The sequence below is a fragment of the Penaeus vannamei genome, chromosome 6, assembly GCF_042767895.1.
Source record: "Penaeus vannamei isolate JL-2024 chromosome 6, ASM4276789v1, whole genome shotgun sequence".
In the NCBI taxonomy this organism is placed as follows: domain Eukaryota; kingdom Metazoa; phylum Arthropoda; class Malacostraca; order Decapoda; family Penaeidae; genus Penaeus; species Penaeus vannamei.
This window is the reverse complement of record NC_091554.1, coordinates 44,570,591-44,597,702: the sequence shown is the minus strand read 5'-3', so window position 1 is coordinate 44,597,702 and position 27,112 is coordinate 44,570,591. Positions and strand designations below refer to the sequence as shown.

Sequence of the window (27,112 nt, the reverse complement as noted above, 5' to 3'; positions counted from 1 at the left end):
GCTGATTGGCCGAATCGATCGGTTTCCCGTATTCGCCCTTGGCTTCGTGGTGCGAGTCGCGGAGGAAGAAACAAGCTGGGATTTTCAGGGTTTGGTTCCTTGGAACTAAGTTTTCCCCGCGGAGCGTGCGTCCATTGGCTGCCTGAGAGCGTAGAGATTGCGTAGAAGTGGGCAGAGGCGCCATGACGCGGCAGAGCAACGGGTACATGGAGCGGCGCGGGGGCGCACGGGGCGGGCGGGGCCGCGGCTTCTGCAGTCGCGGCCGCGGCGGTGGCGGCGGCGGGCAACGGGGAGGCCAGAGGGGCGGCCCTGGAGGAGGGCACAAGCCGCCGCCGCTCATGTCACGCCCCATGCCTCCCCCACCAGGCATGAGGCGTCCGCCAAACATGGGACCCCCACACGGACCTATGGGACCGCCACCCCCCATGGGCCCCCCACCTGGTAGGATGGGCCCTCCCGGTCCCGGTAGGAGACCTGCGCCTATGGGTCCACCTGGCAGGATGGGCCCACCTGGTCCCGGACCAATGGGCCCTCCCCCACCCCGCGGCGCCATGGGCATGCGTGGTCGAGGGGGCATGCGGGGCATGATGGGCCCCCCTCCCCCCATGGGCCCCCCCTTTAGACCTGGACCCCCTGGCCCTGGCATGATGGGGCCACCAGGACCGCCCATGAGGGGGCGAGGCAGGGGTATGCTTCGGGGGCGCGGGCCCATGCGAGGCCGCGGGGGGGGAATCCTCAACAAAAAGGACAAACAGGTAAGCCAATAGTCTTTTTTGACAGGTTGGGAATTAGGTAGTATTTAGGCATATACGACTTACTTTTGTTATTCTGGACATGGAGAAGGCAGCTATAATATAACATTTAATTTTTTTTCTAATGATACCAGCACGTCCACCATTGGCCATGCACTTTTATGTGTAGCTTGCGGTAGTATACTTGGATGAGGTTTGTTGCCTTTACTGAAGCACATAGTGTAGAGCACAGCAAATGCTTGCCACTGTCAAGCAATTTAAACATGAATAGAGTACAAGTTTTCAAAATTCTTTATAGCTCCCTAATCCATGTCAATTTTTTTTCAACAATTTGAATTGCTGTGATTAGGCAGGCCCTTCAGGGACTACGTCCCGAGGGGAGGGTGAATAGGGACGTCTGCCCCCTCCATCACCCCCTGGCAAACATCTTGGGGGCATCGAGTGACCATAGGCTGGGTGCTGTGATCTTTTTCCTTTGTCTGTGGTATTACATCGTGTCTGTAGATTCTTAGACTTAGATTGCAGCTTTTTCTTCTTAACAAGACTATCATCTTTGATTTATCCTAGCTTTGTGCATACATGCAATAAAGATTAATTAAATATGATTGAGAAAAAACCCAAGTTAAAAAAAACAAAGGATAGCTTGTAAATATCTTCTGGTAATTCTTTACAGTGTGGAATCCCAAACTCTATATCACAAAATTTATTCAATTTATGTTGCCATGACTTGGCATGCCTTTTGGATACTGCCCCTAAGGGAGGGTTGATAGGGGACTCTGCACTTCAACACACCCCTGGCAAACATTGTCTTCTTGAGAAACATCATTTGAGCGGTGCTTTCCAGTCTTTTTCATTTATTTGTGGCATGACCATTTGTGTCTGCAGATTATTTATTGCCCTTTGAGAATATAATTTCAGTATGCCCTAGCTGTTGAATAGGGAGAGGTCCTGCTACAGAAGCTGAAGGTTTGCACAGATAATGAACACCAGGGCATTGTATTCGCATCAAGCTACGAGAAATTTTGAATTTTGTTAGTAAAAATCATGTCTGACAAAAAAGATATTGAGAGAAATTGTGTGAAATGTGTTTATTATGTCTTGATGTAGAATAGAAATTTACTTTGTACAACATTCTTACAGTTTACTTACCTTTATAACATACGGAATGCACAGCATTTGCAGTTAACTCTAATGGTACTTTCTGTACGTGTCATAAAAGTTAAATCCGGATTAAAGTTTAATTCTAATCCACAGTACTTGCACAGGTGTAAGACACACTGCCAGATGCACGAGGCAATGCGATTATCAGTATATCTGCCCTTTTACATAGAAAAATGGGTATTTGTGTTGTGGTAATTAGCAGTCAACCTCTGAGTTTCATATTGATAAAGAGATATTTGCCACTGAGAAAAAAAATATATACACATAATATTATGGTATATCATCAAGAGAGCTCTTTCTTGCGGGTGATTGTGGGGCATGTGGTATGGTAGTTTTTCAGGATGTTGCTATTGAGGAATATGATGATAAATTTTCACATGGTTTTAAAGTCGTCCTACTATCAAGATTCACGGATTTTGTACTTTGAATATGAAATCTAATCATGATGTTATTAAAAGTTTTTTTTTTTTTTTTTTTAGTCTTGATTTATTACATGAGTTGGAAGTGTTTCCCTAAACCCTTTATAACATTACCTTTCTGTATCTGTAAACTGTGGAATTCTCCATGGGATTGTGTTTTCATTTTTCTTTTCACTGTTGAAAGTTAAACCTGCAGATGTAGTATCCCACAACTTATAAGATTATATGTTGATGAATTTTCTTGTAGATCTTTAACATGAAAATGTTAAATTTGTTTATTATTGCTGATAATGAACATTAATGGCAACTCAACTCCATCTTTTCTATGGAGTTGATGTCATTATGTATCAATACATGATTGGTGAGTTTAACTAGCTCATCTGTGCATGTACAAGATTGAATTTTGAGCTTAAAAGTTATTTAAAAGTTGATCTCAGACACTGTAATTTGCGCATGCACACTAGAGATCTGGATTAAATTTTAATACTATGGAAGACACCCAAGGCCTTACAGTGCTGAAGCATTAAAGCCAACAAACATCCTGCTCATCTATTCTATCAGCAGGAGTGTTTCACTTTTTGATGATTCTAGACCCTTTTGGGATTGCCCATTACGGTCTCATATCCCCTTCACTGTACCATGAAAATTGTATCAGCCCTAGTCCTGTTACTTACTAGTATGACTTCTAGATGTGTCAGGATCTTGAAGATACTGTAAATATGATTATATGAAGGAAGATCATAAGCATATAAAATTTTGTATTTTTATATATTACACCAAAAAAAAAACTATATATAAATTAATACAATAAATAGATACAAATATCCAGAGATCGAGTGCTATATCCCCAGTGAATGATTCCCAGGCCCAAAAGGGTTAAATGCCTTGGTTAGGAATCCTTGTTGTAGCAGGATGCAGCTTGGTTCAATATTGGTAAACCATTGCAAAGTATCCTGTAGACTACTGAAACTGATGTAGGAGTCACACCATCACACTGCACACAACTGATGTAGAACCACCTTAGTTGATGAATTTCATCGTCTTTGCTTATGATTGGCCTCTTAGTTTGCTAATTTTCTTTGTTAATTGGCCTTAGAGGAACTGAACATTCAGGAATCATTTTGGTTCTTTTATAGATAAAAGCACACGTCAATTGTTCACTGGTGAGGTCTGCTTTTATATCAAATAATGGATTTATTTGCAAGGGAAATTTAGTAAATGAAAATTATCTTAGTTTCCATAATTATGTTGACTCCATATATGGCCCGTCATGAAAGTCACATTGTTATATACTGAATTATTATTTTATTTAGGAAATGTTGCTATTATACACTAAACTACTTTTTACTTGCTGTGAAGTACACCATAGCTCCCAAATGCAACAAAACCAGTGTTTGGTAAAGTAACCTCACACAGTGTCATAGGGAAAATGTAGTATTCACTATAGTATTGTTTTGTGAAATGTCTACACATACATGGCTTTACAAGTACTTAGCAACGAAGGAGTTGTATAGTAGACCTCATGACCTCACCTGATTTCTCCTTACTTTGAGTGTTTCTTCATAATGCATTCAGTAGTGATGCTGTTATTAGTATTATAGACATAATGGTTATTACAAATTCATATTACTGATAGCAGTATATCATAAAAGTAAATATTTCCAAAGATTTAGGAAAAGACTAAACAGGTGAGATTCGTGGCACTCTTTGGTGACTAAGTACTTGTGGAGCCATCTTATGTGTAAAGACATTTAATAGATGAAATTTACAATGGGCATCACATATACATACTTGCCATCCCCAGTGGCATCTGTTTAATAGGATAGGACTGCATCAGGCATTGCTGTGGCCAACTTGCTTTGTGGTTTATCACAGGCCAACTAACCATTATTTATCTCCAGGCAAGGCAGTAGCCAAAGCCTGGAAACGTTTACATGTTGATTATGCTTTGGTCAGTGCAACTTTAGAGAGGATCATCAATATCTGGTTCTTGTTAGAGGCATATATTTGTTTCAAAAGTCTTTAAGATGGAAACATATTTAGGTACAGATTAATTTGTGACTAAAGATATACAAATTATCTAAAAAGTATACAGTTATTAAAGGATGTCAAGCTTGATTACAAAAGTTCATAAAATGATAAATGACATTTGAAGTTAACACAAACATGCAGGTGTTTTCAAGCAAAAATGAAGCTTTAGTTGCATTGTCAGCAAATTCATAAACTTGTTAAGTAGGTAATTGATGTCAGTTTTCTGTAATTTATATACTGTTAGTATTTCTCATCTCATGTATCTTTATAAATTATGTCATGCTTGATGTTGCATATGTAATTCAAGGAAAACAAAATGGCTAATGAGACATTCATACATCTTACACCAGTCACAAGTGCATAGCATGCCTGTCCAGTTTATCATTTTGTTATTTTTATTCTGATTTTCATTGGTCACTTTTAATTAGGAATATTTCTAAAATGTAATACACCTCATATTTTGTGTTATTGAAGTGGCAATACAACTACAGGTGAAGGGAAGTATGACATGGGGTGATAAACAGGGCAAAAAAAAGAAAAGTTATAGCTAGGAGGAAAGCATGCAACCATTTGTTGACTTTGGGATACAGTACCTTGGTGGACACTTTTGACCAGATTCCTGCACACTGAATTTTGATACTTACATAATAATGGCTCTACAAGTACTTGGCCACCAAGAAGTTGATTAGTAGACCTTAAAATACCTCAGTTATTTCACTGTTCCTTTCCCCCCCCCCCCTAATGTTGCTAATTACTTGCATTGTTGTTATTAGAATATTATTAGAATACTAATATCAAGGGAAAATAAAGAATCTCCAAAAGTAAAGGGAAAAGGAAAGCAGTTAGTATAGTTACGACTAATAATTGACTCCTTGGTGACTATGTACTTGGTGTCCTTCCCAGAGCTGGACCTCTACCAATCATGGCTTACTTACATTACATTCCACACTCATTTACTGATGGGAATAATGTAAAAGCCCCTTTCCAAATGCCAGATGAGTCTAATCAGCCTCTAAGAGGTTTGTACACTCATGGCGAGCCTTTTCTGTCACCCTGGGCTACTCATGACGGCAAGTTCGCATCACCCAGCCCTCGGCCATTTTTACCCTTGAGGGCATGTTCACGTCACCTGCTCCTCAATTCAATTTTTTTCCTAACAATTCTGTCTGTCTGCAGGTAATTCTGTCTGTAAAGTTAAAAAATGCATTAAATAAATTAAACTAATCTAAACCAAGTAATACTTTTTTTTTTTTTGAAAATCCGATTTTGAAGAAATGGAGAACTCTGGATGGCAATATCAGTACAGTATCATTCTAGGTATTTAGTCGTAGCATGAATACAACACAATGGTTCAATTTTGAGAATTGTAGAAGCATATGTATGAACTACATGGAATTCAAGAATTACCAAAGAAGTTGAAAAAAATCCCAAACGATTCTCAACAGGAATATTTTGTCTTTTATAGCATTACATAAAAACACAAAATACCCAAATATAGTGGAATACATGGGCGCTAATAGGAAATGACTCCTTTTCATAAATGTGTAGTAACATACGAACTAGTTAACATATCACAGTAATGAGTTATCTGGTCAGTTTACTATTTGAGACCATGGAGGAAACATGTAGAGTGATCTTGAAGAGTTTAAATGCTGCTTCTAACTGCAATATGTGAGTGCACTTTTTTTCACTTTTACTTTCATGGTGTTGATTACATAGAGTGGGAGTATATTTTTATATATTTTTCTGTGTGATCTAGTACGTGTTGAGATCCTCCAGTTTAACTATGATGATATTATCATGGTTAAACTGTACAGCAGGAAGGAATAGGATCCTGAGCATGGAAATAGCATCCTTCCTGGAGCCAGTGCTCTTCCAGTCAAAGTCTAATGGATGGTAAATTGCATCATTTACCAATAGAAGTAATTCATGAGCCTCTCTCTAAATGCCCCCCCCCCCTCTCTCTCTCTCTCTCTCTCTCTCTCTCTCTCTCTCTCTCTATATATATATATATATATATATATATATATATATATATATATATATATATATATATATATATATATATATATATATATATATATGTATATGCACATACACTTTATCATCCTTGCTTTCAAAAGATTCCAACAGACTAAATTACTGTATGACTAATGTCACCTCTCTCTGCCCCTTCATCCTAGGGAGAAATGAACAAACCATGGGTGACAGAAGCCATGAAGAACGAGATCATGAAGAAACACAAGCTGCACCAGAAGGCAAAGAAGACCAAGAGCAAGGAGGACTGGGATGGCTTCAAGGAGCAACGCAATAAAGTGACCACCATGCTCCGTGAGGCCAAGCTGGAGTACATCGGCGCACACCCAGAGGAGGTAGGTCGGCAGAGGCCTCGGGGAGTTGGGTAAGTGGTTTAATTGAGGGTGGGAAGTAAAATGTGGTGTGGAGGGGAGTCAGAATAAGGTGTTGGTTAATTTGGTTACTTAATTATTTATTTATTTTATATTTTTTAATCAAGGGCCCTATAGGATTTGCAGCGGCAGTCAGGAAAAGGGGAGCGGATGGTGTAGCTGGGCTGTAGGGCAGTGGGAGTGTTGGAAGAGGCTTTGTTCTTAAGCTTCAGGCATGAGAGTCCCTGAAGCTTTCTTGGGGTCTCCTGGGAAAGGGTTGGGAGTTGCGACATTGGAGAATTCTGCTGGTGTAGGGCAGCACTGCAGGAAGGGCTCAATGGGATGTTGTGATGGGTTTATTTTTTTATTTGTTTTTTTCCTTATTAGTATTATTATTGTTATGATTATTACACATTCTCTGCAGCTGTTTTGTGCTTCTTTAACAATCCTTCACAGTGTGGATCCATTCCCTTATCCTGGTCAGACGTAAGAGCTGCTCTACACAAACAGAATTACTTACTACTGCAGACCCAGAACACTGCATGGGGATGGGATTAGGGGGAAGAAAGGGAGAAAGAATCTAATTATCCTAGTGATGGGATTTTTTTTCTTTCTTTTTCATTTTTATTCCTCTTTTTTTTTTTTTTTCTTTCTTTTTTTTTCCCAGCCAGTCACTGTTGGGGCTCAGTGTCTGTGTGCTTTGGTGACTGTCTGCTGCATATATGGTGCCGAGGTCTGGCTACGGACGTGTGACTCTTTATGTTGGTCGTTGTTTGGGTCGCTCACCATCCTTTCCCCTCATGACTGGCTATCAACAAGGGATTAAAGGGAAAGGGAGACAGAAGAAATGAGAATGAGAGTAAGAGTAAGTGAGTGAGTGAATATGTATAAAAGAACATAAGTGAATGATCGAGTGAGTTGGAGCTGGAGTTGGAGTTGGTGTTGTTGATGACGGCGATGACACTGCTAATGTTGGGTGCTATGAGGTGATGTTGTCTGAGGAGGAAATCAAACACAGCATCCCCCACTAACATTAACAGCCTAACCCTGTGTGAGGAGAGGCCCAGCCCGCCCTCCTCCCAGAGTGCTGTGGCTCCGTCTCGAGTGTTTTGTTGAGCTCTCGATAACATCACCGCATAAGGGGTGGCGGTGGGAAGGGAGGAGGGTGAGATGCCTGTTGAGTGGGAGGGAGGGAAGGGGAGGGCATGGCACTGTATCCTTTAAGTAAGACCAGCTTCGGAACCAGTGACTGACCTATGAGCTCTGTGGCTCTGTTGCTTCTTTGTTTATAGTGATCAAGTGTCTCAAAAAAAAAGGATAAAAAAAAATGATTTGCCTTTTAAATTTCATTGGCTTTGCTTATCCCACATTTCAAAGATTTATTGCTTTTACATTTATTTATATGTAATATGTCTCAAAAACAAAAAAGTACAAAAAGACAAACAGACCAAAAAAAAAATATAAAAAAATTGTTTTCACATCTCAGTGTTGTTGATTAGTTAAGTCTAAATTTTGTAGTGTGGGTGTGTTGTTGTGGAGGAAGACAAGGAGTAGGAGGAGGAAGAAGAGGAGAAGGAGTTGGAGGAAGAAGAGGAGGAGATGGAGGAGGTGGAGGTGAGAGAGAGTGTGAGGTGTTTCGGGTCCCTCCAGGCCCAAGCCCTCTCCCACACGGTATTAACATTGTATTTCACACAATTTACAGGATGTGGATAAAATATTGGCGGAAGCAGCCATGCAAGGCAACATTAAAGATGAGGAAAATAAAGGGGAGGCGTCAGCCACTAGTGAAGCTAATGTGGACAGTCCGGCCGTCCCCGAGGGGGAAGGGGCAAAACCCCAGACCATGGACCAGGCAGAGGAGAACGGGGAGGCTATAGTGGATCAGACAGAGATAAACACCGATGTTCCCATGACTCCCCAAGACCCGGAAATAAAGGGGGAGGTTAATGCGGATCCCAATGGGGGGAACCCCGTGGATGACGATGAAGCAAGAGAAGGCCCTTAAAGGCACCAAGCCGTGACCACTCAGCCACCCTGCCACTTTGTGCTACTCTCGACAGTAGCCTCAAATTTAGTCTATAATTGATGATACAACTTGTATTTGGAATTTAGTGTTATGCTCCATTACTTTAGACTTAGAGACTACATCTGTTTTAAGATTGCAAAAAATATATTAAAAAGTAAAAAAAAAAAAAAAAAAAAAAAAGAGAGAAAAGAAAAAAGTGAAAAAATAGATTTAAATGAAAGAAATCTTGGACCAAATTCATAATCATATGACAATGTTCATATAGATTTGGGTTACTTGTCATGTCCAGATAAAGTCATTCACTTTAAGGTTTTGAGATCTTGTATCAATATCTCTTATATGATTTGTAAATTTTTGTGCAATTGATGAAATCATGAACTCATTTTTTTGAATATGTGTTTTCACATAGGTTAAGGAAAAAATAAATTTATAGTAAATGAACTAGGTGTTTAAATTTTTAAGAAAGTGATCATGATAATTATTAGCATGCTTATTATGGCATTGACTGGTACCTGGCTATCAGTGGCTCATTTATCACCTCATGAAAGGTTGCATGACTTCACTTCTCTAGTTCCCCCGTCTCTCCCCCATGCCAAAAAAAGTCGCAAGTAGTGAGCCCAAGTACAAGCTCAGTTCTAACACTCCCCTTTCCCTTTTTATTGTTGTTGTTGTCATTGTTGTTCTTCACTTGTGTTCAAAACGTCCCTGAGATGACAACGACCGGAAAAGCTCATGCAACCTTGAGTGGCGGCGGCTTCACGTTTTATCCTACTTTTGAGTGTGTGAACTCGTGTCATGCGGGTCACCATCCTTAGAGAGAGCTACTCAGGAGCAGTCCGTGAAGAGCAGATCTCAAAATCACCCTGGCTCACTGCGGACCTGCGTGTTGTCCTCACACACCAAGCCTTTCAAAGAAATGCTTTTATATATATATATATACTTTTTTCCTTTTTTTTATTTATTTATTATTAATTTTTTTCTTTTTTTTCTTTATTTTTGTGTCTCCCGTCTCCTTGTGGTTCTTCATTTGTGATATTAGGCAATGCTTTAGGGAGCACTCTTGTCCTGAGTCACTTGTCCTGTGCGGGCAAGACAGGTGACGGTCCAATGTGTTAGAGTTTCGGGGGAGGAGGGCTGGAGGAGGGTTATGAGACTACACACACACACAGACACATGCACACACATACCAAATTTTTATATACTATGACATTGTCCTCATTTCTCTTCTTATCTTATTTATTTTATATATATATTTGAATATCTATATCCTCCTTTATTTTTCATTTATCATTTTTTAATTTCCATCACTTATTATTATTATTGTTATTATTATTACTATAATATACTTTTTTTCTTTTTTTCTTTCCTTTTTATTTTGGTTGACCAACCATGTATGTAGTAAGCACTGGTTTACAAAACTGTGTCACCTTCGTGTATGCATCCTGTCATCCACATGCTCTGAGTAAAAACAGACAGATAAAATGAATAAAGGAATTCTTAAATTAGAACTCCTTTTAAAACACTGCATTACAGTCATAGTAATAATGATAATGATAATACTCACGATAATACTTATGATAACAGCAGAGCCTTCAGAGGTTGGCTTGCCATAGCCAGCTGGAAGTGTCTCTCAATGCACAACGGTGACAAGTTTTGCTCACTTTTAATTCTTAACACAGTAGTGGCATAAACCTAAATATGCCCCAAACTTTCAAGAATCAAAGCTGCCGGAATCAGCATCGGTCTGTGGCTCAGCAGGTAAAGTTGACTCATCAGCCCAGAGCTGAACTTTTTCACCAGCTGTTATGCTGATTGTTCTGACTACCTTCACTTGTGTTTTAATCAATATCCTTACTCAGATACAATTGACAAGTTCTTGTTTTTCTTTTTTTTAAATTCAGTATCAGTGCTTATTTGTATCTTAAAGAACAAAAACAAAAGACAAAAAAATTAATTGACTAAAATTTGATGTTTATGAAGCAATAAATTTCAAATTTCTTTATATAATCTATCTGTCATTAAATGCCTTGCAATGCTGTAAAACAATTAGTAGACATAGTGTATCCAGTGTGGAATGATGCATTTATTTATTTATTTTTTTCATTTTTTTTTCTATTGGGCTGGTAAGTTCGTTTCTAAAATACATTCCAAGGTCTGATACTGATGCCACCTCCTTGTTTCAACAGTGATCTAGTGCGACTGGATGGTTCTTCCAGTATGCGAGGAGAGACTCTAACTTGCAGTTGAACTTTAAAAGAAAAAAAAGTAAAGTTCATATCAAGTTTGTGACACTCTTGGGTGCCTTGTTTGTTTCAATGGGGTACCTGGGTTTAAGAGTGCAAAAGCTTACTGCGTTGCCATCTGTGTGACCGAAGATGTCCTGGCCTTCCTTAAGGGTCCATTGATATAAACATCTGGTTGACTCTGCATCTTGGTTGCTTGGGTAAGTGTTTGGAATTTTGTGTTTAAAGTTCACTCATGCATAATTTTGTGTTGGGAATATCAGGTTATGTCTGATTTAATGAAATTACAACAATTACTTTATGTGTAATTATAGTGGAGCTGAAGAAGGATGTGTTGCTACTACTATTCTTCTAATGTAATTGAATTTTCTTTCCCCCAACAGCTTTTACGGAGTAATGGAAGGAGGAGGAAAAATGACATGAGCTGCACATAATTGTCATTAAATGCAGTGTGAGTTTAATTGTTGTTTTACTCAAAAAGTGAGTGCCATAACTATCTAGTAAAATTAGTTAACATTTGTACATGGTGATTGTTTTGTGGAAAAAAGCATGAATTGCAAAGAACGGAATAGCTGTTTACATTTCGTAAAAGATGATGAATATGTATGTGCTCATTTTGTAGTTTATTTTAACAAAATAAACATACAAACGGGCAAAGAATCCAGTTCATTGTGAATTATACTCAAGAAATCGATTTCAATACTTTTTTCGTTTTCTTTTCCAGGAGGATTCCTAAAGGAGAGAGTTGTAAGCAGAAGGTCTCTTGGCAATGCGATCTTGTATCAGTTTTTATAGAGGAAGCTCAAAGGAATCTGATTTCTCATAAGAAGGTGAACAGATTGTGAGACAGGTGACGGGGAGGAAAGGGAAGAACGGGGATCGTCCTGTTCCCCCACAAGGAAGGGAAGAGGAAAGGATAGAGTAGTGAGTGGAGAAGGTGCACATCACTGGTTGAAATATAAGCCACACTTGGGGAACTTCTATTTCTGTTACCCATACAATTGAGGGAGAAGTTCTCCAAAATGTGAGTTGTTCCCCCCCCCCCCCTTTTTTTTTTTTACCAGTTTTTTATTTTTATTTTATTAATATTTTATTTTATTATTATTATTATTATTATTATTATTATTATATATATATATATATATATATATATATATATATATATATATATATATATATATATATATATATATCTCAGTGCTTTTGTACAGTTTTTCTTACTTTTTTGTTTTTTGTAATGAGTTGTTAGATAATTAATGTATAATATAAATGAATTGCCTTTGCAATATTTGTCAATAAAGTACATAATGTTGGTGTTTTGAAAATGATACATCTTCAGATACCCCCCTCCCCCCCCAACCACCGCCACCAACTTCACCAAGTTGAAAAGTTTTTAGTTTTGAAACTGAAGTATTGTTGAATTATTTTTGTTCTCTCTCTTTTCACAGGAATGATATGAGACAAAAGTATATTTATTTTTTAGTCAATTTTAGTCAAGTGTAGCTCACTCATTGGTGCTGGGAGTGCATTTAGATCTGGATAGTCTGCTGTGGTTTTGTTTTTTTCTGTTTGTTGATGGATAACTCCAGAATCCCTTGTTCACTGGTAAGTTAATTACAAGGGCTACCATACATCACTTATTCACTCCATTTCATGAATTTTTGTGAAGCTTGGTATGGTCATTACTATTATTGTTGTTGGTAAATATTGATAATGATTGTGATAATAATAATAGCATAAATAATGATACTAAAATTTGAAATATTTTTTCTAAAAGATTAAAAAAAAAGAAGTAAACAGGTAAGATCAAAAAGGTAATGACACACCTGTGGAAACAGAATTAAAGCAAAACCACCTTGGACAATCAGTGAATTAATCATCTGGGATTTTTTTTTTTTTTTTTTTTTTTTTTTTTTTTTTTTTTTTTTTTTTTTGAATTCTTACTGTCTTTAGCATTTACATATTTTGTTTTGTACAATTATTGTCTTTAGATATTTTTTACATTTTCCATCTTTTTTGTCTTTTTTCTTGTTGAAAATATAGGTCAGTGATGTCCTTGAATGCCGTCACGGCTTGAAAAAAAGTAGAAGAAAATTGTTATTTTATAGCCATGACTGTTGGTAATGCAATAAATGAATAAAGGATAACATGAAGACAAATCAATAAATGTGAATAAATATCCTTATCTTGTGAAAGGAATATAAAAGTTTCTGGTTATATCATTCCAGTAAAATTATGGGAATGGTAAAGTATTGCTTGAAAAAAGAAGTGATGTTGAAGAGGACTGTGTACTGGAAAAAAGTAAGCCAAACTACTTTTTCGCCTGTGGTGAGTTTTATCCTTCAGCTGACTACCAAAGACTTGCTAAGCCCCATAGACTTTCATAGGGGTTTTGGAACCCTTGGAAGCTCCTTGAATGTTCTTGATTATTTCTTCTCAGTTACTATGCTGAAACATTTTGATATATACCAAGGTCTGGGGCTGGAGCTGAGTTGACTGTTCCCAGCAACCCTTGACTGTAATGATATTCTGCTACACCAGTCTATTTATTATATGTAAGTTAAATACTGTCCAGCACTGCATTTTCTTAAATTTGCAGAAAGTGAAATTTTGAAGAATTATGCTGTATCCAGATACATCGAAAGTGGATTAGTCATACTCTAGCCACTGCTTTTCTTAAGAAAATGAACCCTATTCCAGTGCATAGCTCATAAATTGCCCTACTTTAGGCATGACGTAAAGTCTGTTCTCATTTTTTTCTCTCTGTCTCTGTCTTGGTCTTTCTTTCTCTGCCTTTCCTTTTCTTTGTTTTTGAATGCATTTTTTGCCTTTTGTGGCTTCTCAAAATGAAATGAAAGAATGATGAATGAAAATTGCTACTCTAATAAATTAAGATAAACAAGTGATGATCTCTGGACAGTCCAATAGACAGCAATTGCAGAGGGAGATACAGTCTGGATATTAGTGATAAAATATGTGCTTATTAAAGTTAACAATATATGGATTGTATGGATAATAATGTGGAAATCCAAAGTGTCAAGAGCTTGAAACCCAAAGTGGCCTCAGCCCTTTGGCTTAACCAATTTTGTGTGGTCTTTCCTTCTCCCCCTTTCTTTTGCCTGTTCTTCTCCAATCCCTTTTGTCTACTTCCTAAGATGTAAGAGCTGTGTTGAAAGAATGAAAGGTTGGCTTTGTGTCAGTCCAGAACAGCCCTGGGGAGCCATGGGCATGGTATTCCCTTGTTTCTCATGCCCCCCTACCTTCGACCTCAGTCCTTGCCTTAACTAATTTTACACGGTGTTTTCTTCTCCCCCCTTCCTTTTCCTTCTCTTCTGTCCACATCCTGAAAGGATGAAAGGCTGGCTTTGTGTCGGTCCTGAATGGCTCTCTTGCTCCATTTGCTATTCCCTCTTTACCCTTTTCACTGCCATACTATCCTCTAGTGCGGTACAACCTTTGACATCGAACACATTTTCATCTAATCACTAACAATAGTGCTATATGACCTTTGATGACTAGCACATTTTTTTTTTAACCATGAACCATTTTTGTTTATTTTTTATCCTATTGTATCATACGCCTTGAAATCCTTTAGTTTAACAAAAATCAGATGACATTGAAAAGCATTAAAAGTCTTGAGATTGTATTTTCTAGGATTGGTAGGAAAACTGTCTTTAAGGGTATGTTTCTGATGAGAAACGGCAACCCTAGAAATCAGACAATTTTAAAAAGAAATAAATGAATTAAAAAAGTTTAATCAGCATAATAGCTTCACTATATTTTGGTTTGTAAATAGGCATGTGAAAATGTGTTTGTTTATTTATCTCGACTTTACATTTAGTTGATTATATTACCAGGCAGATGATGCAAGTTACTGGGCATAAGATTTTTAATAAAGGGTATGCTATCAAGGTAGATCTGTGATAAACGTTCTTACTGTATGATTAATGGATCACGTGTAAACATCAAGATGGATCTGCATTTATGTTTTTATATATGATTTATGGATTAGGTAGATGTGCAAATATATCCAAATGGCCATTCATTATACATGCAGTAGAGTTGCATTTAGCCATAATTGCATTAAATTGTCAAGACTCGAAAACTTTTTCTTTTTGTCCGTATTACATTGGAGCTGACATTCCTTCGTCAGATAACTGGTATTTAAGCTTATGAATATATTACAGGCATGTGGGATCTGTTAAGAAAAGAAAAAAAAAATTAATGTTATCTGACAAGACCTTATTTCAAAGGAAAAGAATAGGCATTTGCAGCGTACTCAAATGTATATGGAATTATCAATTAAACAATCATGGAAATGAAAATCAGTTCACAAAGTTAATAAGCAGAAGATATTGCCCAGAATAATAGGTAAGAAAGATGAATCTGGGGGAAAAAAAGGTCCTTGGATTTTTGTAATATAAACAGGTTATTATTTATTTTTTCTTTCGATTTATGTTGAAGATGTTAAGGGAGTTCACAATATTAGTATTTTCTTTAGTTGTAATCGTAGGAATATACATTTAATAGGTTAATGGCAGCAGTGTTATTTTGTTGAGTTTGTTTTTTTGAGTGCAAATATTTGAGCCAATTTAATTGTATTTTTAGTGTTTTGTTAAGCTGGTGTATATCTGTGGATATACACCATATGTGGATAGTCCAGAAAGCTAACATAATGGATGGCAAAAAAAAAAAAACAGCGTTAATTTTAGGCCATGCAAACTATTTTGTTGTTTTCTATTATTGATTTAGTAAATAATAAATATACAAGTACCCACCTCATCTGTTCTAATGTTCTACTTCAATAATTTTTCATTTTCCTCTTTCCATCCACTCGTTTTTATCACAATCTGCTTCCCATCTCAAACCCATATTAGTTTGCATGACATATTTTATAAATTGCTTCTTAATTAGTCCCTTTTAAAATAAGACGGAAGAAGATGGAATTGTAGGTTCATTACAACCTTAGTCTGTGGGTACAGTGTGAAATGTACATTTGATACAGCTGCCATGGACACTTGTTTAACACTTGTGTGGGCAGGTGTAGAGCGAATCATCATATTGATGTGGAATAATCAAAGAAATTAAAAGCAAGTATGTGTCTTCTATACAAGTATTGTAACCTTCCAAGTTACTCCATGCTAAATGTTATCTGTTACTATGGCAACCGTGTAAGTCCTTATTAACGCAAATGAACCAAACACGTTCAGCAACAAAAGCCACCTCCAGAGAACCCGAACACTTATGATGCAAGGGTGTGTCCGCAGCTGACCAATCAGGAGGCAGATCCTGTAGGCGGGCACCTGGCAACAACCAATCGGGAAACAGTATGTTAATGGTCTCACCAGCGTTCGTTTCATGGTTCATTCAACACCACATGTGTAGATGTACCTTTGTAAGATGCATATGTTTGCGATAGGAAGATGAGGAGGCTCAAGTTATCTTATCGGTCAAGTATATTGAGAAAAGAACTAAAGTACTAATGTTTCCTGTAAGATTAATTGTATTTGAAAAAAAGTTTAAAACATGTGAACTCATTGTCCTATATTTACGGGTTTAGGTGATACCCACCCTCCTCCATTCACCCAAAAGGTTATATGGGAAGAGGTGGTGGTTGCAAGTTGAATTTCCCACACGAAAAAAACGTAAATAGGCATGATTATTCACACGTACGTACACGATCGTACATCCCACACTCCCTGCTCAAGGACGTGCACCCTGCAGTTGATTTCTTTTTTGAGAGGCAGACACTATCCTTAATTATTTCTTATACTACGTTGCTATATTTACACTTGTGAAAGGTTGATTATGGAAAAAAATAAACGTTAAATACAAGCACTGCAAGTACTTAAGCATTTCCTCGATACTCGTCTCCAATTTGACTGGTCTGGCGAACACTCATGCCTTGTCCCTTTTTTATTAAGACAAGGACAAGATACTGTAGTTAGGCAAAAACAACAACACACCAGACCCTTTCGCCTTATATGGAGTCTGTCGAGGTCATCACCATCTGGACTTACTTTTATACGTCTTGGAGTCTGAGAGGATAAATTGTGGGAGAAATGATGAAAAAGGAGGAGGAGAGGGAGAAAAAGATGCATGGTACGTTGAGAGGAAGGACGTGGGAAAGTGGAACTTCATGAAAAGAGATATGAAGATAAAGGGGTGGAGGAGAGAGGCGAAGAAACAGACAAGATTACATTTTGAGAAATATGAAATGAAACGACCAAAGGCACGAGTGCGAGAATAAGATCAACTGAATAAGAAAAAAGTGAAGACTAGCTAGAGAAATCGAGCCAAATCTGAGGTGGAAGAGAAGAGAATATCCAGATGCCTTCGTATACGGTATCACAGTTCGAGTACTGATACAGCTGTATCTCGCCCTACTCACCGACCAGCCAGTACTGCACTAAACTACTTAACCATTACAAATGCAGTTGAAAGTAATTCAGATGCAAGTTGGAACACTGTATGAAAGTTTCAGTTCAATTTTACTTGGGCAATAAATACGATAAATGAACTGAAACGCATAAGACCACACTTATTCAAAAGGTTTGATATGACAAATGACAACAATTTCGTATCAACTACTTGAAAAATGTACCGTATGTGCACTACTAAACAGACTCAACAAGCAACACACCCAAGAAAGAAGGAAAAAAACTGACTAAAGTCATGCTGTTCAATTAATTTTCTCCAACCGATGTCGTTCCCCATTACATTTCAACTGGAAACGGTTTTTCAGTAGCATGTAAAATCATCATCTGCAGACTAAGGTAAAAGTTGTACATGGGAATTAGTGAAGGGGAAAGGAGGGAAAAGGAGAAAGTAGGGAGGGAAAATGCGACGGATGCTGAAAGAAGAAGAGAGGGGATATGAAGAGGGAGAGGGAGAGGGAGAGAAAGAAAGAGGGATTGAGGAAGGAGGGAAGGGAACGAATAGATGATGATGTAAGTGATGGAGAAAGAATAGAATGGAAGGGAGGGAGCTGAGAAACACGAGAAAGGGAAAGTGGCTGAAAAGAATTAAAGGGAAGGAGAAAAAAAGGAGAGGTAGATGGGGAAAAAGATGTGTCAGGAGATGAGGAGGGAGAAATGGAGAAAAAGGAAGAGATGGAGAAAGAGAAGATAAGTAAAGGGACGGATGGAGAAAAAAGAAGTGAAAAATAAGTGTATACACATGTGAGTAGCAGTACGGGTGTGTATGCTGGCTGTCTCTTGTGTATGCACATCTGCGCGTATGCAGATTCGTCCAATCGTATATTAGCGTCTACCCAATGTGTAATAAAATAAATAGAATTACGTGAACCCTGGACTTACTTTCTGTATTTAACCGATTTTAAAGGAATTTTTACTCAATACACAAACCACCTCCAGTATCTGGTCCCCCAAAAGAAACCGGAGCACACCAGATGGAATTACACAAAGTAAAAGCAGCATCAATAAGAAAGAACACCGCAAAGGCGTGGCTCATGAACACGAAATAGTGGGGAGGGGATGGGAGTTTTGAAATTTTGAGGTCAACGTCCGTTCAAGTGAGATTTCAGATTTGATATAAAATAAATCGGCCTTAATTTGATGGGCTTTATGGGGATTACATTTACATACTTGCACTAGTTCATTAATTCAGCAGCTTCGTCCCACTGCAGGAGCCGTATGTTAAAGTTAAATTTCATTTGTTTGTTATATACTACTGCATCATCAATAGAGCCTGTACCAATCTTTTCATTGTCTATATAAATGTGCAAAATGGTTATTGGAAACCAGGCCATAAATTTTATCACTATTCACAAACATTGAAAGCAATGAAAGTTATATTCGGTGAATATATTGACCTATCGAGGTATTTGAACTACACAAATATTAAATGAAATAAAAGGCAAAAATGTTACCCAGAATTCAACAGCTGAGCCATTACAACCGTAAATTTAACGTTTTGCGCCTTTTATTCTAATGTCAAGCTGATTCAGTGAATAGGACAGCAAAGGGCAATTTAGCATTTTAAATTACTCCGCAGTACCATATAGGGAGTATTTCATCCGAGCATAGGTTATGGTTAACGAGATTGCAGGATTTTTTGGTTGTGTAGATACGTCGTTACACTGACATTACAGTATTGTAGTCCAGATTGAATGAAATTATCCATTTCATCAATTATTCATGGAGTGTATGGGAATCTTCATAACCATATATTTATAATCATTTTTGTCAAAGGTACGTAGTCAATCGTACATTTTTATCAATATCCAGCAAGATTACTTCTAAACCCTACACATACTGCAAAGAGGAAAACGAAAGCAATCAAATGAAATTAAGTTCTTTATTGGCCAATATCCAGTTGGTCAAAGTAGCATACATCATTGATCCAGAGTGTTTCAGAAAAAAAAAAACATGAAAGGGATGAGACTAGCACGACTAAACATCGACGACCACGACCACTCACTACCACCGACGTGTGGTGGCGTGGAGAGCGTTCGGCAAAGCTCCCTCCCGCACCAACACGAAGGCACATGAGGACGCAAGGGCGTGATGCCAGGGCGCGCGGGGGCAATTCCTACCTTTCAAGATTTAATCTTGTTCTCGTGGTTATATATAATATATATATGCAAATAAACTAAGATCTTTCGCCAACATATTACTAAAGAGTATCTGAAGCAGCAACGCACGAAGACGACAACGAAGAAGTCCCGCGCCCCCGGCCGCACCACGCCGTCCCTCGCGCCCTCCCTTCCTCACATCCTGCACACGAGGCAGACGCCTTAGGCATCGACGGTCTGCATGTGCTTGAGGAGGTCGATCACGCGGTTGGAGTAGCCGAATTCGTTGTCGTACCAGGAGACCACCTTGACGAAGGTCTTGCTCAGCTGGATGCCGGCCTTAGCGTCAAAGATGGAGGAGCGGATGTCACCCACGAAGTCGGTGGACACCACGTCGTCCTCGGTGTATCCCAGCACGCCCTTGAGGGGTCCCTCGGAGGCGGCCTTCATGGCGGCCTTGATGTCATCATAAGAGCACTCCTTGCCGAGGCGCACGGTCAGGTCAACAACGGACACGTCGGGGGTGGGCACGCGGAAGGCCATGCCGGTCAGCTTTCCGTTGAGCTCGGGGATGACCTTGCCGACGGCCTTGGCAGCGCCGGTGGATGAGGGGATGATGTTCTGGGCGGCGCCACGGCCACCACGCCAGTCCTTGGCGGAGGGGCCGTCCACGGTCTTCTGTGTGGCGGTGACGGCGTGCACGGTGGTCATGAGACCCTCCAGGATCTCGAAGTTCTCGTGCAGGACCTTGGCGATGGGGGCGAGGCAGTTGGTGGTGCAAGAGGCGTTGGACACCACCTTCATGTCCTTGCTGTACTTCTCCATGTTGACACCGCACACGAACATGGGGGCGTCGGCGGAGGGAGCGGAGATGATGACCTTCTTGGCGCCGCCCTGGAAGTGGGCGGAGGCCTTCTCGATGGTGGTGAACACACCAGTGGACTCAACGATGTATTCGGCGCCGGCCTTGCTCCATGGAATGTTCTCGGGCTTCATCTCGTTGAAGACGGTGATCTTGTGTCCGTCGACGACGAGGCAGCCGTCCTCGGCCTTGACCTCCCCCTTGTGCTGACCGTGGGTGCTGTCATACTTGAACATGTACACCATGTAGTCCAGCGTGATGAAGGGGTCATTCACAGCCACCACCTGGGGAAGAGGTAAAAAGCGAGATAAGAACGTTCTTTATCGGCCACGTAATCTGAAGTGTACTAATTTACGTGTCGTATTAACCCGTGACGAGGGGAATGCAGGTTGACATGCATTATTCACCGATTATACGTTCATGGATCAAGAACACTTCTAGAAGGCAATTGCCAAGTCTTCCAGATCCGTCTAACCTTCATTTTCGTGTTTTAGGAAATACTATTAATCTATTTAAACATTAAAGATAACCAAGAAATCCTCAAACTAAAGAAACGGTAAGCAGACGTGATAAAGTAGGCATAGGAACTCCATTTGTTACTAAAGTCTAGTGTTATTTACGAGTTCACAAAAAATAAGATAGGAAATGTACCCGGCATCAATTATCAAATTTATTCATATACGAGAAAACAAGCAATTTGCCGAATTGAACAAATTCCTTCAAGATATCTTATTACGAAAATAGTGCTCGGAACTAGGAAAAATCTCCAATCCTTTAAAAGAAGCCGGCATTTCCCAAGCAACGCTCAGAGCAGGACAAGCCAGTACGCCCGAAACGAACAATGGAACACGACGTCACTTATCACAAGCTTTACGATCATACGAAAGCATTGTTATTAGAAGCTAAGGCGCACTCTAATAACCGCAGTGTAGCGACAATCTACAAAATAAAGTCCAAGATATGTCATGAGCGAGTGTACGTGCGCGCATGCTCGTACGTAAAATCTCCCACCGGCAACCGACATCCACCACGAACCGGTCACGTGATGCGCTTCCCGACGGACCCCTCTATAGTGATCTCCTGCAACGTTTAACAGACCGGCGTTGCAATGGAGTCGTTCATCCAACCGATTGAAACGTTTCACTGAAAGATTGCAAAGTCAAAATAGCCCATCAAGACTAACTCATTACCGTTATTTCCTTTTGTTTTTATATAAAATAATATAAAACCCTAATTGCATGTAAATATAAACTGAACATGAAAATGCAATCAAGCCGCACCCTCGCGGGACTTGAGAGGTGTGAGGGGGGAGGGGGGGTTGACGGGCCAAAATACGGGCCATTTATTCAGATCACGTGACCAGCCCCTCACCCCACCAACACCCTTGCTAAAAGTTGGCAATGCCACTATAAAGAAATAACCACAATGCGTTTGCCAGTGCCCGTCTCATGCAATTGGCATCATCCTCTAACCTTGCCCTTCGCAAGACTGCAGGAAGGGTGCACGAATGTTTGCTGCCGTGTTGCTAGGCTGAGTCCTCTGCCAATATCGACCCCGTTTTAGACTACCTTTCCCCTCTCGCGAAGCTTAGCTCGGTCTATGACGTCTGCAGTCTGGCTGTAAGCCAACTATTTTTTAAAACTAGCTTTAATATTTCGACCCTAGCATGCCACCATCTATATATAAATAGCCGCATTAATTCCTAGAAAGGAACCTCTTTTTGCACTTGTGTCCATGCTCGTCTACTACGTATTTTCCTACTGTCTAGGCTGAGAGCTAGAACAATCTAATTTCTCTAAATTACCTTCATTATATTTTATGTATTTAACCTCCCATTCGCCCCTAAAGGTAAACCGAGGCACTAAAAAAGACAAGAATACTCCTACATCCTATTGCAAACAACGGAAACTTGACTTATAAAAAACGAAATTCTACCCCATTATCAGAACCTTCTAGAACCCAAAACCTTGCTCAACGAAGTAGCGAGGGTTTCAGACACTTACCTCGGCTCCCTTCTGGAGGGCTGCGCGGAGCACCAGGCGACCGATGCGGCCGAATCCATTGATACCGATCTTCGACATGTTGGCGGTTGTAGTGGTAGGACTGTGTGGCGAGGAAACTTCTGTGGAGGAAGAGAAATAGAAAGTGAGAACATGGAATGGAGTAGATGACATAACTGGGCGGAAGGTGGGATTAAGGGGAAGAGCGAGAGGTGAGCGTTGGTCGGGAGAAACAGGAAATGGAGTGGAGTTGCAATAACTGGGGAGGTGGGGACAGGGGGGGAGGTGAACATTTGTCGGAGAACATGTTCAAAATGGAAAGGAAAAATAAATTCCCTAAATATCAAGGGATTTGTATATCTACCTCAATTTACGTTCAGTTATACCTATGCCGGGACTTTCATATTGCCAAATCTCTCAATGAATTACCCGAGAAATTGTGGAAAGATGAGCGCAGGAAATGAGATCAAGAAGTGGGGAGGGAGGCGAGTATTGTCGAAGGATTCCAGAATTTAATTTCGCGGTTATCAAAAACCACATCAAAATCCAATATGACAGCTTATGATACTTAACATGGAAGACAATTTTACCCCTTTATACCCTTTTAAACTCAAAGAAACCCACAATTTTCCTTCGTAAAATGTGCTAATGCTGTGGAGCTCTTACTACGTCACAAGCCCCTGCAGCCCGTCACGTATACACAACCGGCCGGCGTTGGGCTACATGAACACGCAGGTCATGAACAGGCTTAATGAACATGCACAGATCACTTTGATAGTTGCCAAAAGGAGATTAAGAGTCCGTGCAATTGAGAGACTTAAGACTACCGATGGACCTTCCCCTTACGGGGGCCCCCCCCATCCCATATCCCTTGCCGGCGTTCATTGCATCACAAAAATCAATACAGTGACCTTGGAGTGTCATTTAGACGTTACTTGTCTTAAGAGTAGATGTTACAACCCCACACTCGAATATCCTTTACTAGACAACGCATTACGATTCCGCCACGTCCCACTTCACATAAAGAGTAACCCGTTACCTCTCCCCCCCACCCCTACCCCCTCTAAGAATCCCGCATCGCCGGCGACTTCACTGAAAAAAATATAACCGCTCAATACTGTATATCACTGTGAACAAGGGCTCCTCTCACGGCTTTTAAATACATCAAAATCTCACTTGAAATTATATGCTAATATATTTCCGGTTATATAAATCATTTACTATAGCTTTTACTCCTCACTAGATGTTCACTCACCACTCTGGTCTTGACTAGACTGACACCGGCGGACCGGCGCGGCGCGTTTTTATGCACTAGCCGAGTCACGTGACCTGCGCGGAACCCCTCCACACCCCCTCCATCCCAGCGCATGAACAAGCCACCGCCTAAGTCATTTCCTGCCTCTCTTCGCTTCATCATGAAATCGATAGCCACATCTTTCCAAAAATAACAGATCCAAGAGTCATATTCCATCGTCATACCGAGATGACAATATTCCTCGCCGGTGGAATTAAACCCAAAAGAAGAACGGGGCATCTGGCATCTCCTGATGGAGAAGGGGAGGACTGAAGAGGGGGTAAGGGGGGGGGAGGTCCGATGTGCCGGCCAAGCTCCTTGAGCGACCTTCAAAACTACGACAGGGCACAAAGGGCAACACCTATCCGAAGCCACGGGGGCGCTCGATGCCAAGTATATTCTGAATGAGAGGGTTGTAGTGCCGGGGAGGTAGAGGGGAGGGAGGGGGGAAAAGAAAGAAAAAGAGAGAGAGAGAGAGAGAGAGAGAGAGAGAGAGAGAGAGAGAGAGATACTAGTATAACGCAGAACACGCCTAAGTACATCAAAACTTTCCTAACCACAACCACAAATTCGAAGAAAAACTCGAAATCAAGTTCTCGCCTACCACTAATCATCCATCTTGCATCAGAGTAAAAATAGCCCTTATTTCGAAACTATAGTTATCTTAAACGGTCCCGCAGGATAAAGCATGGGACATCCAAGGTCGTCCAAGGTGACACACAAGGGCTTGCAGTCTGCAGTCTCCGTTCAACATCGGAGCCATGGCAGTGAAACCTGGCTCTCGCTCTCGTAATCCAGTCACATCTACTCGTGCTTGGCCTTCAGAAAGATAGGCATTTATATAACTATGTTACAACTTGTACTACACAAGTTATCTTTGACAACCAAACTTGTATGTTCTATCAAAGTGGGTAAAAACGAAAATGAAATCAGATCTGTTTAGAGATCAATTTTACTATATACCTTGCGAATGAATATCAGTCGCTGCCTTTCACAACATTTGTTAGGCCTATAAGCCAACACATACAACCCGTTGGCCTCTTCACCGACCAGCGTCACCTACATTCTTTCCCCGCTCCACCCCCTTCCCCTCCCTCACACCCAGAGTCCACGCACCACTTACCTGTCTAACCGTGGCACGTTCCTCTGCACGCATTTCCTGTGCTACAAACCGTAATAAAGAAAGATGCTTTAAATTAACTTGGATATGTTTAAATCTAATTATAGAAACCGCTCGACTGTCCAATTTTATGTCAGGATATCCGCCCCCCCCTCCCCAGGTTAATAAATATTACAGCCCAAACTCAAAATGCAATAAACTTTTACAATTCCGTTACTAGTTCACTTCGAAAAATGCTGCTTGTCAAGTAGAAAGAACGCATGCCTTATGTAGTAAAACGAATTCTCAAAACGTTTATATTCGTATTGAAGCCTGGGGCATTCTATCCTAAATTGATCACGGTTATTTCCTTAAAACCAACCAACTCTTTGAATATACTCGATTGAACAACTAAAAACGAATCGGACACCTTCGACACCAGCTTCGGGCAAATCCTTCCCGTCAGACTCTGCTGAAGACGAAGATTCCTGTTGCTCTTCCTCCTCTTGCTTCTGCTGCTGCTCCTGTTCCTTCACCTCCTGCGGTTGCGGTTGCTGCTGCTGCTGCTGCTGTGGCTCCCCCTGTTCCTTCACCACTTCCTCTTCTTGTTGCTGCTGCTGTGGCTCCCCCTGTTCCTTCACCACTTCCTCTTGTTGCTGCTGCTGCTGTGGCTCCCCCTGTTCCTTCACCACCACTTCCTCTTGTTGCTGCTGCTCTCCCTCTTGTTCCTCCTCTTGCTGTTGCGGCTCCCCCTGTTCCTCCTCGAGTACTTCTGTAGGAGGGGAGGCAACAGTTGCGGAGGATCCCCCAGAACCTCGACGTCGAGAGGTGATGGCCCCCATGCATGCGGCGACGACCACAATAGGCCAAGGTAGCGACGGGCAGTTTAGCGACAAGGAAAACTACCGACGGTCCTATCTTTCCAAGAAACACGATTTCCGCTCTATGAAAACTCCACCCTCACACGCCAACCAAGTCACAAACTCTGGAAAAATACTAGATAAAACAGCATATCTGCCTTCCGTTGCTATACGAGTCACACCATGCTAGGGTCGGGCACGCAACTATTTGCCTACCTGCCGCGCACACTTACTCGATACAAGTCCAACACGTGGAATAAAAGGGACCTTTTGTAAGCACTCCTCCAGATGCCGTTGCTATCGACCCGTCATTGACCGGAAAATACAGATTCCCGCCCACGCAACTATTTATAATGCAAATCCTTAAATCCGAACTAGAATAATCATTCCAAAGAACTGCATTCCCATCGCACTACCAAGACTCGCTGAAACTTTCCATGACAAGCGGGTACTTACCGAGCACTCGACTCCAAGGCGACTGGAGGAAGAGCGGCTGAGCGGACCGCGAGATCGCCGCCCCGTGAAGCGAGCGGTTTGAGACAGTCAACCGCAAACTACCACTTCAAACAAGCCAGTTTATACTCCGGGGCCTCGTTCTAAGCCTTTCTAAAACACGCTGATGACTACCAGATCTCGTTGCTTCCTGCTTGGTTTGTTTGGCGTCCCGTTCCCGATTCCAGGAATTCCCGACAGACGACTAGACGCGGCCACATCGATACACGAGGAGTTTGCATTATTTAGCCACGGTTTCTGTTAGCTTTATTCCTAATTATTTTTGCTCTTCTTCATCTTCCAGTTTCTTCGTCCTCTTTTCTCCCTCTCTCTTCCTTCTCTCCACCTCTTGTATTCTCCACTTCTTCCTATTTCTTCTCTTTCAGCCCTCCCAACATCGTTTTCCTATTCCCTCCTTCCTCCTCTTTCTCTAATCCCACACCCTCTTCCTATTTCTCTACCATTTCCTTATCTACCACTCTACCTCCCCATTCTCCCTCTAAGCGCATCTTATCCTCCTCCTCTTGCCTCTCTCTCGTCCGCCTCCACTGCCATGGGATTGGAATTTCGCCATTAGTGTCATCACCATGGAGACAGGGAACTAGCGATCAGGCTGTTCTCGTTCGAAGGGAAAATATCTAGTGTGGGCGCGGCACAGCACATAGCACACATAACTACATGCACGCGTGCACAAACGCATGCACGATCGCGCGCGCGTGCAGACACACGCACACGCATACTCAGGCATGAGCACACACATAAGCATACGCAGACTTGGGCACATACGCAGACTCCTATACTTGTACATACACATAGACACATCCGCATTCCCACATACGTATATTTATACTCCTATACACTCACACCGAATGTACATGAAATATATATATATATATATATATATATATATATATATATATATATATATATATATATATATATATATATAT

General features: G+C 40.6%; 2 protein-coding genes across 3 annotated transcripts; one reads left to right on the top strand and one right to left on the bottom strand.

Moving 5' to 3' along the window:
- Window positions 1-19,415, top strand: LOC113828369 (DNA-binding protein K10). 2 transcript variants are annotated; one of them, XM_027381327.2, is made up of 6 exons: window positions 1-755; window positions 6,547-6,735; window positions 8,453-10,534; window positions 10,963-11,219; window positions 11,403-11,470; window positions 11,744-19,415. In XM_027381327.2, exons 1-3 carry the CDS (start codon window positions 183-185, stop codon window positions 8,753-8,755), a joined length of 1,065 nt encoding a protein of 354 aa, XP_027237128.2. In that variant the 5' UTR covers window positions 1-182; the 3' UTR covers window positions 8,756-10,534; window positions 10,963-11,219; window positions 11,403-11,470; window positions 11,744-19,415. The 2 variants fall into 2 exon arrangements, with proteins under 2 accessions (XP_027237128.2, XP_069979164.1); XM_070123063.1 differs by having other exon boundaries at window positions 11,403-11,499.
- LOC113828374 (glyceraldehyde-3-phosphate dehydrogenase) lies at window positions 19,325-25,667 on the bottom strand. Its single transcript, XM_070123062.1, has 3 exons — window positions 25,241-25,667; window positions 22,421-22,539; window positions 19,325-20,701 (listed from the first exon to the last, which is right to left on the bottom strand). The coding sequence occupies exons 1-3, from the start codon at window positions 25,650-25,652 to the stop codon at window positions 19,778-19,780; spliced, it is 1,455 nt and encodes a 484-aa protein (XP_069979163.1). The 5' UTR covers window positions 25,653-25,667; the 3' UTR covers window positions 19,325-19,777.
- Window positions 25,668-27,112: the final 1,445 nt, after the last annotated feature.